This window comes from Pipra filicauda, unplaced genomic scaffold, assembly GCF_003945595.2.
Source record: "Pipra filicauda isolate LSUMZ 115617 unplaced genomic scaffold, ASM394559v2 scaffold291_size933811_pilon, whole genome shotgun sequence".
In the NCBI taxonomy this organism is placed as follows: Eukaryota; Metazoa; Chordata; class Aves; order Passeriformes; family Pipridae; genus Pipra; species Pipra filicauda.
The window spans coordinates 243,085-259,763 of NW_024104411.1; the positions used below are offsets into that span (position 1 = coordinate 243,085).

At 43.3% G+C, this 16,679-nt stretch overlaps 1 protein-coding gene across 5 annotated transcripts in view; it reads right to left on the reverse strand.

Annotated features, from left to right (window-relative positions):
* The window catches only part of ZBTB46 (zinc finger and BTB domain containing 46), a 47,991-nt gene that overhangs the window by 15,631 nt on the left and 15,681 nt on the right, over positions 1–16,679 (reverse strand). For all 5 annotated transcript variants that reach the window (XM_039382958.1, XM_027710471.2, XM_027710470.2 and 2 more), the window contains 2 exons: positions 15,658–16,627; positions 1,725–2,006 (listed from right to left, as the gene is read on the reverse strand). In XM_039382958.1, the coding sequence (XP_039238892.1) occupies positions 1,725–2,006; positions 15,658–16,627 (1,252 nt within the window). The remainder of the gene's footprint in view (positions 1–1,724; positions 2,007–15,657; positions 16,628–16,679) is intronic.

Sequence of the window (16,679 nt, forward strand, 5' to 3'; positions counted from 1 at the left end):
TAATAGTGAGAAGACTGGAGAGCAGGGACCTCAAATACATGCTGGAAGGACCTCCTGAGCCATGGTACCCCTCAGTGAGCTATCAACCACCCCCTTTTCTAATGTATCCAGCTTTATTTTAGTTTATTTTAGTAGGTCTTCTGCCTACACCATGACTGTCCCCAAATTTCACTTCTCAGCTGGTTGGGCAATCTCTAATTCCCAGCCCGGATTTATGACTGCCTTATACTCATTTGTCTTTATGCCAAGTGGTGCTTCAATTTTTAAGTAAAACCTAAAATCCTCCAACCAAGAGAAGGATGATGGATAGAGGGCAGCCCCATCATTACTCCAGTTTATCATGACAGAAGATGAAAGTGCTGATTCCACCTGTCACGAGTCAGGGATCGGAACCCGCGGTGCATCAATCACCCGCGGTCACCATCGATCCAGGCTCGCCCTGTCCCAGTGCCAGCTGAGGGCACCCTGCTCCCTGCACGCAAACCCAGCCACTGAACTGAGGCAGAATCTGTGCTATTCCATTGCCATGGAGGGATTTCCAACCCTGGAGCGCAGCCTGAACCATCTAAATCTGATTTAACTGGAGATCACTCAGTGAGTTACTGCGAGAGAAACCAGAGTGCGGCATCGGCCATTCCCCACAAACACTTGAGCTGCAAAACGAGGTACAGAAACTTGAGTTTCTTTAGAAACGTTTTTTAAAAAAATAATACCACTGTTTAGACATGAGAAGTGAAAGGAGACACTAAGTCTGCCACTACCTTGTCCTACAGCTCCAGTGACCAGTTGGCCACTTGGACAGAGCTTGGAGCAACCTGGTCAAGTGGAAGGTGTGCCTGCTCATGGCAGGGGGGTGGAATAAGATGGTCTTCAAGGTCCCACCCCAAACTACTCTGTGATTCTTTGATTCATTCTCTGATTCTGTGACCATTAAAGTTATTTATCTTTTGCCATTGAGGAAACTGAAGGAAAACAGAATAATGGATACATTAAGTGAACTTTTCCTTCTTTTTAACTGGTCAGTTTTCTCAGCACAGATGAAAATAAACATTTTCTCCTGGAAATTTACATGTAGTCCTCACAAAGCTGCTGCTTGCCCTATTCAGTGTCACAAATGACATCCCCACCTTCTGAGAGATTTATTAAAATACAGCGCTAATCATTTCTCTCTCTTTATGCACTAGAGAATCAATCTGCAATGAAGAAAACATGTTGAAAAATCAGCTCTCCTAATGGTTCACATCAGCTGTCTCCAACAGATCACCAGTAGAAAAACATTCATTTCCATGTGCACATATAACAAAACAATCAATCGCTGCTCATTACTTACAGGTCCAAAATTAAACTGCTCAAAATAAAGAACATGCAATCTGCAACACCCCAACTGTTTCCACAGACACAGGAGCAACAGTAAAGCTGTTCAACATCGATCAAGTTTGGATTCGAAACCTTTGGAGCTACTCCTTTACCACAAATATTTTGTATTTTGTTTGCAAAGTACCACTTTGCAAAGCAGTGAAACAGAAATTTGAGGACAACCCCTACAGACTGAGTATTTTCTTCCATGGATCAACATCACACACAGGTTTCCAAATTTTACAGGAAAAAAAAAACTGGATACAAACATATCGGCAGTAAGAAACGAGGCGGTGACCTGTGTTTCCTTCTCACTAAAGATTTCCCTTAAACAAAATAAAAATAAAAATATAAGAACACCAACTTACGAGAGAGCGAGTGGGTGCCTTTGGGTAGGTACTCGAAGAGCAGGGAGCTGTCCTCGCCCAGCATGTCGGCCTTCAGGGACAGCAGACTGTTCTTACTCATGAGAGCCGCGCGCAGGTTGGCGACCGTGGCGGCCTGGAGCGCGTCCTCCTTCTCTGGAGTCAGGGGCTGGTGGATGTAGCTGGATTCCCCGCCCAGGAGAGCTTCCTCCACGTTGGAGTAGGGGTCCGGCCGCTCCCCCCTGCTGTCAGAGCTGCTGGGCTCTGTCCCTGCAGCATCAGCACCTGTGGGATGGAAGAGACTGTCAGAGACACGGGAAAACACGCGGCTGCGGGACCACGCGCCTGCCCCGCCGGGGATACAAACAACAGGACCAGGAATGGAGCAACACTTATTTTGGCTTTGTTTTTCACATGAGAGTGCTGTTTCTCATCCCTCTTCTCCCAAAATCCCCAAGACCTGGCCACTCAAAGGCTCAATGAGAAGTGCTTCCCTCCAAATCTGGGAGTTCTGTTTTTCCAGCCCGTGCCCACCTGCCCCACCAACTGGGCTTAACCACAGCACCACACACTCTGAAGGCAGGGCAGAGGGAGGGACAGAGGTGTTGCCTCCTTCACAACCAATACTTGGATAAAATTAAGATTTCAAGGTAGTCTGCTAGTAGTGAAATTACATTCAAAGGTTTAAGCTCTGTTTTCTTCATAATTTTACTCCAGCAGTTCAAATTTTCATTCTTTCATTTCTTCCCCGTGATGAAGGTTTAGAAAAATCCAGTAATAGACAGCCTCTAATCGTGGGCTGCTAAGTAGTATAAACCCCTTGGGGTCACTTATCTAGAAAATACACAGCAATCAGTGGTTCCCAGCACCTATCAGAGAGTGGGTTTTATACAGAAGTGATACAGTTAAAAAACCCCAAAAGATACACATCAGCCACTTTACAACAACAGGTAGCTACAAAGAAACTGTATGAAAATGTAGTGAATTATTAATAAAATATCGATTACTGAACCCAAACAAAACCAAAAAAGCTATGATAAGGTAAATTCCTCCCTGTGAAAGCACAGTTTATTTTTGTATTTCTTGGGAGGTCTAACTGAAGATTCTCTTTCGTTTGAACTTTGACTCTCTCATAATCTTAAATAATTTATGTATTTTTATGCAAAGACTCCTCTCTATTCTTCACACGAAACAACAAAAATGATGTACAAAAAGGGCTGTTAGCCCATTTATAAAGTGCATAAACCAAACTGCAATTACCTACTCCACAATCTGCAGCAGCAAACACAGCTGACACACCCAAACCCCAGCTGAGCACCTGGCAAAGGGAGCTGAAGCCTCCCAAACTTATGCCTTTGTAGCATTTCTCCTATCAAGATGTAGAGGGAAAAAAATCCAAATCCAAAGAGAAGGCACAGATAATGAGCAATCGGATGGAAAAGGAAGCTGTTTTGCAGATCCTGAACATTTTATTGCCTCCTCGTTTAAAACAGATTTAAATCTACTTAAAGCAAGAGGGAACTATTACAGCTCAAAGCAGTGGGACAACATGCACAAAATCAATACACAGATCCACCCTGCACTCCTCAGGACAAGGAATTCAGGTGCTGTCCACACACACCACTGCAATAAACTTACTCCTGCCCAGGTTTCAGGGCAGCAGAGCCCAGGAGAGGGGAGGAGGCAGAGTGTGACACACCAGCACTCGGCTTCCACAACTTCAATCCAGGGCAAGGCATTAATCTGCAGAGCCTTATTAAAAAATGCTAATGAGGACACTGGTACCGTGCCCACCTCCTGCAGCCTGGAAAACAGCTGAAGGAATATCATTATTTTTATCTCCATTTTACAGGTGGTGGCTGCCAGAGAAAGGCTCAGTGACTTGCTTGAGGTGTCCAGCCCGTGGAGCCAGGAGCAGCCAGTGGACTTCCCAGTCCCAGCCCAGGGCATGTCAGATTCCACAACACGTCCAGATCGGCTTTACTAAGCTGCACTGTTCTGCCAACACCTCTTACTCTTAAGTTTTTCCACTTCTTGCAAAAAACAAACAGCCTCAGAGTAAATAATAAGGAAAAAGCAATCATAGGCAGAGTGCTCCCACACCCCGGAGATGTAGGGAATACTCACGACTGGGGGCTACCAACACAGTAGGCAGTTCATAAATGTGAACTATCAGAGATGCTCTCTGTTTAAAACAAACCATTTTCCCCCCTCCATCTGTGTTTTGCTTGTACAGTATCATATTATCAGTTTTATTAAATCTTAGCCAAGAAGAATTCAAATGCTTCGAATTTTTATGTATTTTGTCACCCCTCTGTTAATGGCTCACAGGGATAGATATTATTCTAGATGATAATTAAGGTTTTTTTAAAACAAACCAGCACATCCACATAAAGGGAAATTACAAGACATTAAGAACCAGCAGCTGTTGGAAAAGGTGGTGAAGAAAGTAAATTAAACTTTAGCCCATTAAACTGGGAAGGTAACAGAAGCTTCAGCACATCAAAGCCATGGTAATACCACCATTCCTCTGCTCCTCACTGCCTACACGGGGAATCACAGCACATAATTTGGGCCAGAGAGGGTGCTGGTCCACAAAACTGTGTTCCCAAATAACCAGGCAGGCAGGAAAGCACCTTGTGTTTTCTGCCATCCTTTCTCAGAGCCTGTTACAGCTGCTGATTGACAGTTGCCAGAATCCGCTGCTGCACATAAACACTAATTGCTAAAACACACGCAGATTAATTGTAACCACAACAAGACATTAAATGTTCCTCAAAAGCCAAGATTAGAGACAGACAGTGAAATAGATGCTTCAGAGCTTCCAGTATTTATAGCTGATGTAATATAATCAAATACACATTAAGGCAAAATAAATATCCACTTAGTCACACAAGTACTAAAATACTCCCGGCACACCAAAACCCAAAAAAATGCACCAAGTTCCTCTCCACGGCGCCTCCAAAACCACTTCTCTTTTCTCTAGAATGCAGCTCCTTTTAAAAAGATTTAGCCAAAGAATTATATGAATCGAAAGCATCCGTCACTTCCCAGTAATCTAAACTGTTTACTACAGCTCCAGCCCCACGTAAACCAGGCTTTAGTCAATGAGCTCCTATTCTGCAATTATTCACTGCCACGGGTCCCGCGGCCGCCCGAGAGCTCCATCCAAGCCCTCCACATCTCATTTTTCACACCGCTGGGACAGCCCCTGTGACTGCAGAGATCCGGGCTCCGCGCGCAGGAAATCCCGAGCTAAACACGGGATTAATCCTGCTCGGAAAACTGAGCTCATTAGTCTCTTTAGCGAATCATTATTTCGCAGTTATTCTATTACACCAGCCTGCTTTCCAAACACAGAAGCTTTAGAAAAGCTTTCTTAGTTGGTGACTCGAAAGAATATTTTATTATTGGGGTTTGGTTTTGTATAAAACACAGGGTCTGTTTTTTTGACAATTCTGGCAACAGTATTCCCACGCAGCCCTGAAACTCTGAAAGCAACATTTAACTGGTAAAGTTCTTACACATGAAAGCCTCATGTAACAGGGATACAGGGGGCCTGACTGGGAGCACCTTCTCACAGAAGTCACACATCCCAGCTGATCTCAAAACACGCTTCCCAACCACGCTGACCAGGCAGGTTTTAACAGATCCATACCAAACCTCATGCCAGGACAGTGGGAGCAGTGCAATATTCCCAACACACCCAAGGAGGCTCCTGCAAAAGCCCTGAAAGTCCCGTAAACCGAGCTCCTGTCACACAAACCCAGTTATGGGAAAACCAAGCTGCACTAGTCAAAAAAATCAAGCACTACAGACACCTGACAGCCCCTTGGAGAGGGCTGTGGTACTGAAGCTACTAAAAGTACTCAAATTATATGATAATGTGATAATTTATTTTCCGAGATCTAGGGGGAAACTGACAGTAAAAAGGCATTAAACCTACTCCAACAACTGAGCAAAGCACACATGCCACCCCAGAAACAGCAAGGATAAGTTTCTCTATTTTAAAGACTCCATTTGACTACCCTAATTAATTACTTTAATATAGAAAATGATTTTTTCCTTGTATTTCTTCTCGCTGCTTCTGTCATTTTTCCTCATTACAGCTTAAACTCATCTGTTACCAAACTATCTGCTCAGTGTCTGCTTCTCTCACACCATTTATTTCTTGTTTGTACTGTGTTTTAACCTTCTCAGTAAACCCCCAGTGGGGTTTCCCAGACTCCCAACGCTATTATTCTCTTTCATAATTCTTTTTTTTCTAATAATTTTTTCCTCTTTTCATCTCTCATGCAGACAGTTGAACATCTAGAAATCTGTGGCTGGAGGACTAAACCCATGAGAACAGAGAAAGGTGTGAAGGAAAACCACACAAGGTTACATCTGCTGCTGGAAAATTCAAAGCAGAAACAAGCTTTTTCCCCTAAGAACTAAAGGCAACGTTTTGCCAGGTCAATCTTCTGCAATACTGCTTGTTTCATTAGAGTCTCGAGGTAAGAGGAGATCCAAGGAGTCTGTCATCTCTTCAAAGCCCAGTTCTGTTTGGCAGGAACACAAAGCAGTGACGTTCATCCCTCGGTTGAACGAGGGATGCCGAGGTCGCACGATGGAGGTGACGCCCTGGCAGCGAGGGGGGAGCCAGCCACGAACAGGGCAGTCCTTCGAAGGAGGGCAACTGTCCCCCACTCATCATTTACAGAGCTTTAACTCAGTTTCTGTGTTTCTCCACCACCCTGGCAAACTTCAGCAATCTTCTTGGCCTGGAGATCCCCAAACTGGATCCTGTCCTCCAGATGCTCTTCCCAAGGCAGGCAGCCAGATTTCACCGCTGCAAGGGCACACAGGCCCCTCTTCAGCTCCTTACTCACCAAAAAGCAAAGCTGTTTTCTCTCCCCTTGGCTGCCAACCCAAACTGCTGCACAGGGTTTTTCTGTCCCACACACAGGACTTCTCACTTGCCTTGGTGGAATTCATGCTGTGCCTGGCACTGCTGGCTTCCAGCAAATCATCCCTCCCAGCCTGGTGCCATCCAACAACTTGCCGAGGGTTCACAACATCCCACCACTTAGTGAACAAAGTCAACAGCATCGGCCCTGGAAGCAGCCTGTCATGGATGCAGGCATCCCACTTTCTGGGGCAGATGTTTAGTATCTCCTGGACACAGCTGGATAATTTTTAGTGTGATGGCAAATGTAATTTTTTTCTGTTTACAACACGACAAGTGGAAAGGACGACAGGAAGAGGTTCCAACATCAGCAACTTCTCCCACTCCAAATTCCTGCATCCTCCCCTGCTACTCCTTCAGTGGTACCAAGACCACAAGTGTAGCTGTGAAGTAAACTTGAGACAGGAACTAATATGTTAAAAATAAACTGATTTATTAAAAAAAAGCTATTTTTAAACCCAGATCAGTTCCTCAATCTGGTTCTCTACATGGGTGCACAGACATTTTCACCGGAACAACTGCAGGAGGGCGTGGGGGTGCAATTAAACACCAAAGGAAAGTGGGAGCCACTTAAACTCAGCTTTTGTTTCAAAGATGCAGTCAAATTGTGACCCGAGCCGAACTCTTTCGGAAAAAACTTAGGTGAAATCAAAAACTTAATTTTCTGAGGTTCTTCTACCTACTTGTGTCAAGCATCTGCCCAACAGCAGATTTCATCTAGAATTCCAGGGATGATGTTTCTTGTGTAAGTTTAGAAAGATTTGGCTCGATCTCTTTCTGTACAAAAGACAATTAATTTTTAAACTCTCAGAAAAAAAAAAAAGAAAAGAAAAAGAGCTTTCATTTCATAGTGATTTTTTTCTTGTGACTAAAAGAAAAAAAAAAGGAGCACACAGGCTGGCAGAAAAATGACAATCTTTTACCAGCTGCTAAAAATATCCTTGAAGTTTGTGTTTCAGATACCTCCTCCTTTCTAACAGAAGTCCCTCAAAAGTGTTTCACAACTTACTGTTTGTTAAACAAACCCCAGTGTTCTCACTCATTGCAATATTTACACAGGAAAGTGATGCCATGAGTTATATTGGGTTTGATTTGCACTGTTTTACAAACAAAACAGTAGACATGTGGATATAATAAATGTGCACAGCACTCAAAATAAGTTCCAATTTCCTAGTGCAGGAAACTATCAAGCAAATATAGACATTTAACCACAACATATATGATTGTTAAAAACTGCCTTTATGTTAAAGACTGCAAGAGATCTTAAGTGAATCCTTATGGAACCAAAAACACAGTCTCCTTCAGGCTCTTCTTCCAGACTTGAGTTCTACTAGAGCTTCTCCATCATGACTCAAAGCAGGGTGATCTGGGACTGTCAGGATTTGGGTTCTGAAAAAGCCCATCCTGTATGAAACTCTCAATTTCCAATGCTGTTCCTGTTTCTGGAAGGCTCAGGAGGAGCACAGAGGCTTCAATATAATTTTCAAGCCTACAGTCATAGGATGTTCCCTATCTGTGTTTTGCCAACAGAAACATTCTCCTCAACACCTCTACAATAACATTGCTAAAATAAATCAGGCTTGTTCTACACAAATACCACCTGGTTCTATGTTGCTACTTCTGCAGTGTATTCCAAAAGCACAAGTGTATCTCCATCTCTGTCTTCCTCAAAACAGTAACCAGTGTACAAATAACAGGAAAATTCCCTCCAGAACTCCAGGTATCTTGAAAAAAATAATCAATTTTTCAACTCCTTCCCATAATATTTGTTTTTCTACCATTGAAACAAGTTCTGCAGATACTTTTCCACGGTCTGTGTTAGCAAAAGGATCTCCTGCCCCAATCCTGCTGCTTTTTGCTGCTCCCCCACTGCCTGTTAATGACCCCAACTCAACTGTTTGTGAGGCTACAGAGAAAACCTGTTCAGCTACTTATCTCCCTAAACCAAGACAAAACAGAACTCCCAAATCCAAAACAAAAATAGAAACCACTATTACTCTTTCTGAGTTTACTCTTTCTGAAAGTATTCTAAAATGGAATAATAAAGTGTCTTTGAAGGAGCAGGAATGACTGGGCAGTGCAGAAATACCTTAAGCCACTTTTGTTTCCCTAAAATACGCAGAGAATTGTACAGTAACTTGAGACTATCACTTTAAAAATACTAAGGTGGACTGCAAGCTTAACATCTTTTTCCAGGTCTCATAACTCAAGCAGTTAAAGGACTGACACTATTCCCTGTGCTCCTTGGACAGAGAGAACCTCTTGCTGCTCATCAGCACAGGAACAGACACAAACATGAAGGGACAGAAACAAAACATTCAAGTACCACATTAAATATGAACACTCATGATATGACAATGCTGAGTTATAAATTCTAAAAACCCTCAGAACAAATATTTACCCTTTGAAACAAGTGCCTGTAAGAAATGTTAAAAAAAAAAAATATAAAATAAATCAATCTGAGACCAGTACAGCAAAGTTTGGGATTGATTCCTATCACTGTATCTAAAGAATTAACTCCTACCATGTTTTAATGCACAAACACTGCAAATAGGGAAGTTAAAGTCCTGAACGGTGCTGATTGCAAAGTAGGAGTAGGATTTATGTTAAAATACTGAAAGCTTCTTGATTTCTCACTTGTAATTTCAATAAAGAAACAAAAAAAAAAGGGGGGGGAATTGTTTTTGAAAAGTTGAGATCTCTAAAGATGAGCCCAGTGTAACCTTGGCACAAGGAACAAATAAAACAGTGAGAAGGGCACTCAAGAGAGGGAAAATGCCTCTGATCTCTGGAGTTAAAGCAGATTAGCAGAATCAGGGCTGCTACCGCGGGGAGGAGGAAGAGGAGGAGGAGGGTTTGGGAGTCTGGGGAAAAAGGAATGTAGGGTGGGGAAAGGAAACAGACACTGAGCTTTGAGCTAAAGCTGGTTTAGGGTGGAACCATTTTAAAGCCAGGGTGTAGCCAGGGAGTGAGTGTCTGGGTTTAAAGGGATGATTTTAGTTTCCAAACTTGAAAATAACCTGACCTAACCCTTCAATAACAGAAACTCCAAAGTCACTCCCACATAGATTGTATCCTAATAATTTCTTTAGCCTGTAGCTGTGGTGATACAGAGAACCTGAATTATTCACTGAGCACCCTCTGCATAATTCACCATATGGTCAGAGAGGTCAGTGGGGCTTGGGGTGGGGTTTTTTTGCTTGGTTTTGCATTTTGATGTAGCTCACAGCCACCTCCACACAGTGCACTGGCGCTTCGTGCACACCAAGAGTTCCAAGGAGGGTCCAGAAACCTGGGCAGCTCCATAAGCCCAAGGAATGCAGGCTAAGCCGATTTCGGGCTAAGAAAGAATTCAGGGGGTGGCATTAAAGCACAAAGCTGTAACCCCTCCAGGTCTGGCTGAGAAAGCAAGGCTGGCATCGCTGACCACCACTGCTTATGGCACTGAAGTGTCTCCCCAAGAAAAACATCATTAAAACCCTCTTGTAGCAAAGGAAATTTTAATACCTTGCACCATAAATGCAACTTCATGAAAAGAAGGGGGGGGAAATGCTGTAATGAACTTAATTTTCCAAGTGGCAGGCAATTTGAACTTTACTATTACCTACCCTTAAAAATACTCCCAACACCTTTCCAATAAGCTGAATGCTTTGATCCAAAATGCCTATCCTCCTTAAAAAGTGATCTTTCCAAAATGAGGCATGAAAGAATCACAGAATATGCTGAGTTATGATCTAAGTAACAAACTAACGGTAGGAAACCATTAAAATTTCGAGCCTGTGTCGGTTTAGGACATCAGATATTTATCTGACAACTGAAATTTTAACCATTCCAGTTTTCAGTCACGGCTGTGACAAACACCTCAACCCCTGCCCCAAGTTTTCATACTGCAACCAGGACTCAGACCATGGTAGGTGGATTGGACACTGCATCTCTTCAAAGCAAAGTCCATTTAAAGAGAGAACAACTGACTGTATTCTGTCCCAGGGAGTTTTCTGGCTCCCACACTGCATGGATCATTTCAACACCACATGCTTCCAAGAGTTTCCTTAACACCTCCTTCAGTACATTTGTTTTTGTCTCATAAAACACAACAAAAATCTTTAAGAGTTCCTCAAACACCTGGATCCTGAGTACAAACACCACACTCATTTCCCCCCCCCCTTTTCTCATTTTGCAAAATCTGTATTCTTCTACTTGGACTGATATGTCTGCCAAATATCACAACAGAAACAATGGAATTTTCAATGGAATTATTAATAATAATTTGAAAATATGAATCAAGGAAAGATCTGCATTGACAGAGGGACAGAGTTACAGGAAGCCTTGGTACCTTGATGAGAAAAAGACTTTTTCAAGAATAAAATCATTCACCTGCCTGCACTCAGACAGGTCCAGAGACCTCACCTGCACAAAACAGTTGAGAGTTCATCTAGAATGGGCTTTCTTGCCTTCCTCTGAAGCCTTCTGCAATGTAAGCTCACTATATGATCCAACTGTTAAGCATCTGTGCTCACCAACAGCTCCTGTAATCATAATTTGCTCTCTAGAAACCAAGACAGGAAAAGGGATGGGGAAAGGCTGACGACAGCAGCTGCCTCCAGGCTTCCCGGGGAGCTGCCAGCACAGCTCCCTGCAGCAGGCACTGCCATCACATGTGTGTCTCTGGAAAATGAGGAACTCCAGCGTCTCCTCACCAGGAGGGAGGAAGCTTGTACATAATTAAAGATTTTGAGAGGGAAAATGTTAAAGGGACTGTGAACTCTGCAAAGTCAGGAGGATACAGTGCAGTCCTGCCTGTCCTTCTCACGGAGGTCACTACTCCGGGCTTAATCAAGTCCTGAAGCTCTTCTTACAGAATACAGAAATTCCACTGCATGTAACCAAAGGAAGGCAAAGAGTTCCCAAAGTGCAGAGTCTTTAAAAAGGACTTTTCTGGTTTTAAAATAATTAGCTTCATTTCACAGTCAATTGGCACACAGAAATCCACTTGCAGCTTTTGGGTGCAAACAATCAGAAGATGCGTGGGAGTATTTCCTCAGAAATAAAATTCCTGAATCATAATTACTATGCTTGAACTAACACATTAATAAAGCCATCAATAAATTCTTCAAAAGACACCCTCCAAATGACAGAGTTTTCCATTATATGAAGAAGCAAATCCAGCAACATTTTGCTATGTGGCTTGGTGAGGAAAACATATATATGAATGTTTCATACAAGGAATGACAGGTTGACATCCTGAACAACCCAAACAGGATAAGAAAGAGAAAATCCTATGTGTTTGATTCTAAACAGACAATCCAAACTAATAAACTGAAATTAGCATGAAAAGATGGTCCTCATCAAGCTTTGTGCTTGACTGACACCACCCTGGGAAACTGTGAGCTGAGTCACAGTCTCAATTCAGCACCTCAACTTCGTTTGCATTCTTTTGCAAATCCTATTTGATCATCCTTTCTTGGATGAAGAAGACTCTTCATGGCAGATATGAACAATCTCTTGCTATTTCCATGATGTTTGATTACCATTAATACGATTACTCCAGACACTCCTTTTTATTTTAATCTGTAATGTTGTAAAATTCAAAGGCTCTCAGCAGCACCCCACTCACCAGCGTCTGGGAAAGAATCAACTGATTCACAAGGAATTTTTTTACCCTTTCAATTTAAAAAAAATCTTTGTCTTTTTCAGACCTCATTGATTAGTAATTAAATACAGTCTGCTTAAATATCTCAGACACTTTAGTACACCTGCCTGCATTGATAAGAACGTGTTTCCCACTGAAAGAAGCACCACTGCTGAGAGTGAATGAGCTGTGAGTTGTTTGAAAAGCAGTTTCAATGACTGCAATGTGCTTCTTTGTAATACAACTGGAATGAAGTCATCCTGTGTAATACAGGAGCAGGAGCAGCATTTTCAGTCTGTGAAGTATACTGCCCCAAATAATCAAAGGGTGATGCAGTGGTTACTTGCAAGATTCCCCTTCCAAAATGTTGCTGAAATGCAATGCTGTTTGCAACCAAGACCAAATGAGTACCTTGCTCAATTTTGGGAAGACTCAACTTTGAAGCTGGATCATCCTGAATCAACTTTTGCATTGTCAGAAGGTCTGTGTTAGTCCTCCAGCACAGAGGCATTCACAAACGGTACCCAAATTATCCCACAACGAGGGCTTTCAGCCTTAGCAACCAGCATCTTAAAATACCCGATTAGATCAGAAAAGTGAAGGAGCCTCAAAGAACAAAGAGTTCTAGGTAACTTTCTTTCCTCTTAGTTACTTATGAAAGAACATTCAACACCCATTTCCTCAGCAAATGAGTAGCTTTTCATCTTAGCTGTGAACAATGGGACACTTCTAAATAAATGAGGTGAAAAAGAGCCCTAGACTATGAAGTGTGTTTTAAAGAATGAAACCTGACAAGACTAAATCAAAGACAACTTCAAACTGAAAGTTAAACACATTCCAATTATTTGTTAGAAGTGTCTGCACTGTGTCATTATCCATTTGCACACAAGAAAATCAATTATTCTTCATGTTTAGGAGTCAAGTTTGCAACACCCCTACACTACTGCTGAATTCTAACAGGAGAGGGAAGAGCCTGGGGCACCAAAACTCAAATTAAGCAGAACCCCATAGCTTGGCAACTTGGGAGATGGAGCAGCTTGCAGGAAAGTTGCTTCCACCTGCTGGATGTGGGAAATAATCACGTGAGACCAAAACACTGCTGCTTGCAGGGCCCCAGACAGGGCTGGTTTGGGGGAGCAGGAGTGCTCTCACTTCACACTGAAAGAGCTGCAGTCTCACCTCAGTGACCAACTGATTTCACCCAAACCACACATCCATCACATAAGCACACGAGAGGCTGCTGGCAAGGTGTCCAAGGTTAACTGAAACTGAACATTTGCATCTCAAATCCTTTGAAATTATACCAAAAAATCCCCCAGAGACAAGACAATTTGACCCAAGACACAGACAGAGCTCGCAGAGATTCCCTGCTGTTAAGCTCACACGCACCCATCCCACAATTTTAGGCCCCACAGCACAGATAAAGCTCCCTTTCCAGCAGGGCAGGAAGGAGAACTTCACTTCCATTCATCTCTCCAGATGGCCAATATGGGGAAACCACAAGAGCTCAGTCTCCACACATCCTCCTTGTTCCTCATGGACCCTTGGCACACACTGCTCTTGGAGCAGCAGCCCCTGTGCCTATTCATTTTGGACAGAGAGAAGTGTTGCCATCCGTTTTTAACTTTTGTTTTACCAGCACTAGTGGAATATTGACATCTTCCCCCAACCACCATCACTCAGCTTCCCCCTTCCCACCACTGGAACCACCTCTTTTATTGGAAACTGCATTTAAGACAAGATTTGGAACAAATAATTCGATGTGCCTGCTGGCGTGCTGTCTCAGCACCACGCTGAGTCAAGCCCCTGAGCCATCTTCCTCTCATCTGCAAACAGCCACTGCAATTTAATTCCTTAACAATTAGGAATTAAATAATCTACGCTTCATTCAGCTTCCAGTAATACAGTGTCTTCTATTTTGCACTGTTTTCAGTAAAGATGTCCAATCTGTAACAAGTTTCCAGGAGGATGAGAGCTGCAGTTCTGTTTCTGCAGTCACTCCATGTCTGGTTCATTCCAGGTACTGTCCCAAGCCCACACCCCTCAGACAGCAGAAGTGATTGAGTTGTTTTTATGGGATGCCATGAAAAATGAAAAACAGCTGCATGAGAACAGCACACCAGGCAATCCAGGCTGAGTCTTAACTCAGAACAAGCCTAAAATGCATGCATTATAAAAACAAGATTCATCATAAATCACTCTTATCTTAAATTATCTTGCATTTTTCTTCTAACTGACATTGTTTAGATTTTATCATCAGCTAATTAGAATAATTACATGCAAGCTTGCTGCAGCAGATAACCATAAAACATAATAAATCTCAAGACATTTGCAGAGAGTTACTCGTTCAATGAAAACCACATTTAAACTCCAGAATGTAAGCACCCTAAACCTCTTTTTTCAGCCCATAAAGACTCTTAAGACTTTTAGTACTCTTTATATTGCTTTTTTCATCCAAATTTGGCATCATAAAAGTCTACAATCTCACACACCCTTCTCCTGGCTGACTTGGGTTCTGGTATGCAATGAAACACAGGCTAACTCACAGCATGGACTACATTCTTCAAGTCAACTTGAGAAAGTTTAATCCCACATTTCCTTAAAGTCCTTAGGAAAAAACACCAAACTCCTGGTTCAGTAGCATTCCAGGATCTATTAATTGCGACTGATCAATGAATCAAGTAGGACAATTATCATGAGACAGAAAAATAACTGCTGAAGATTCAAAGGAAGTCAAGAAAACATTTTTCTCGCTGGCTACACACTTTAAAGCAGCCACTGATCTCAGACCACAAGTGGTCACACACCAAAATACATTTGAAGCCACAGTAGCGCCTCAGAAAAAGCACATTATTCTTAAGAGTTACCAAACACTGACCCTGCCATTACCAGCAATGAGCTATGGTGGTTTTCTCATCCCAGAGAAAGTGACACCTGAACATCAGGAAGTTCTGGAGATGGTATCAGTAGGACTAAATTACACCTGTGTGTGGTGTAATTACATCATCAACACACTGCGTGAAGGAAAATTCTTCAACCCTGACATCAGTTTGCACACCTGCTAAAATAAATTCCAACCTTTCCTCTCACTAATTCCAACAATCATAGAGGTGTTTTGGGGGTGATTTAGGCCCTTCAAGCCCAAAACAAAACCGAACTTCTGGTTTTACAGGAGAACCAGCCCGTGACACTGCAGCTCCTGACTGAACCGTGCAGCACTTGGTGCTTCTGAATTGCTGGCAACGCAAGTTTCTACTGTCAGGCTTGTAATTCAGGGACTGATAAGATCACACTATAAACAGATCTAATGAACTCAACACTTTTTAATTTCAGCCCCAAAAACTGGAAGAATGACTTACTTGGGTCTCGACTGCTGTACGGCCATCCCGAGGCAGGTGAAAAAGGCAGCACTGGGGAGTTTGCCCTGCTGTCGTCCTCCACTTGCTGCGTAATGTGCCGCACAGTTTCTTTGTTTTTCCTGTTCTTCCTGCGCCCCGTGGGCTGCCAGCCCTCCCCCACTCCTTGCTCCGAGAACCCAGTCTGTATTGCACTATCCTTGGCAGAATGAAGCTCACCCCCTCCATAATGCGACGGCGAAACCTGTTCCTCTTTGATACGTAAAGACCCATAGCCCATGTCACTGGCCCAGAGAGACTGGGACGAAATGTCCTCGTGGCTGTCTGTTTTTGGTTCTTGATCCTCTTTTCCATAACTACTCCCTCCTTCGTGGCAGCTGGCAATAGCTGAATCTCCAGAGGAGTTTGCCGGGCTGGTTCTCCGAGCCAACCACGGAGATATGCTCCTGCCAGCCACCACCGCCGAAATCAAAGCGTCCGTGCTGCTGCTGGAAGGGGCTCCCAGCTCATAATCAACGAGGTCCTCCGAGGCATCAGACTTTATGCTGATGTCCAGAGCAGCTTTGATGAAGTTGTGACAGGCCTGCACGATGTCTGTCATCTGCAGGTAGCTGGCAGCCGACATCACCTCGATGACGTTGCGGCTGGTCAGCGCCAGGTGCGCGGAATACATGAAGTCAATGATCGCCTTGAAGCCCTGTGCGGTGACAATGTCCAGGTGGGTGACTGTGGCCTGGTCAGAGGTTTTCTGCACCTGGCAGTACAGAGTCTTGAAGTAGCGGCTGCTGCCCAGGAGGACGTTTTTGTGAGCCTTGAAGATCTTGCCCTCCACGATGATGCAGACGTCGCAGAGGATGCCGTGCTGCCGCTGCTCGTTCAGCTCCCGCAGCAGGTGACGGTAGTGGGAAGCAATCTCCATATCTTCCTTTCGGTTATTCATCTGGAAATCTTTATGTTTCCTCTTCCACAAGTCCTGCACGGGGAAGGAAATGACAGTATTACAAAAATCCACGATGAGCTCACAA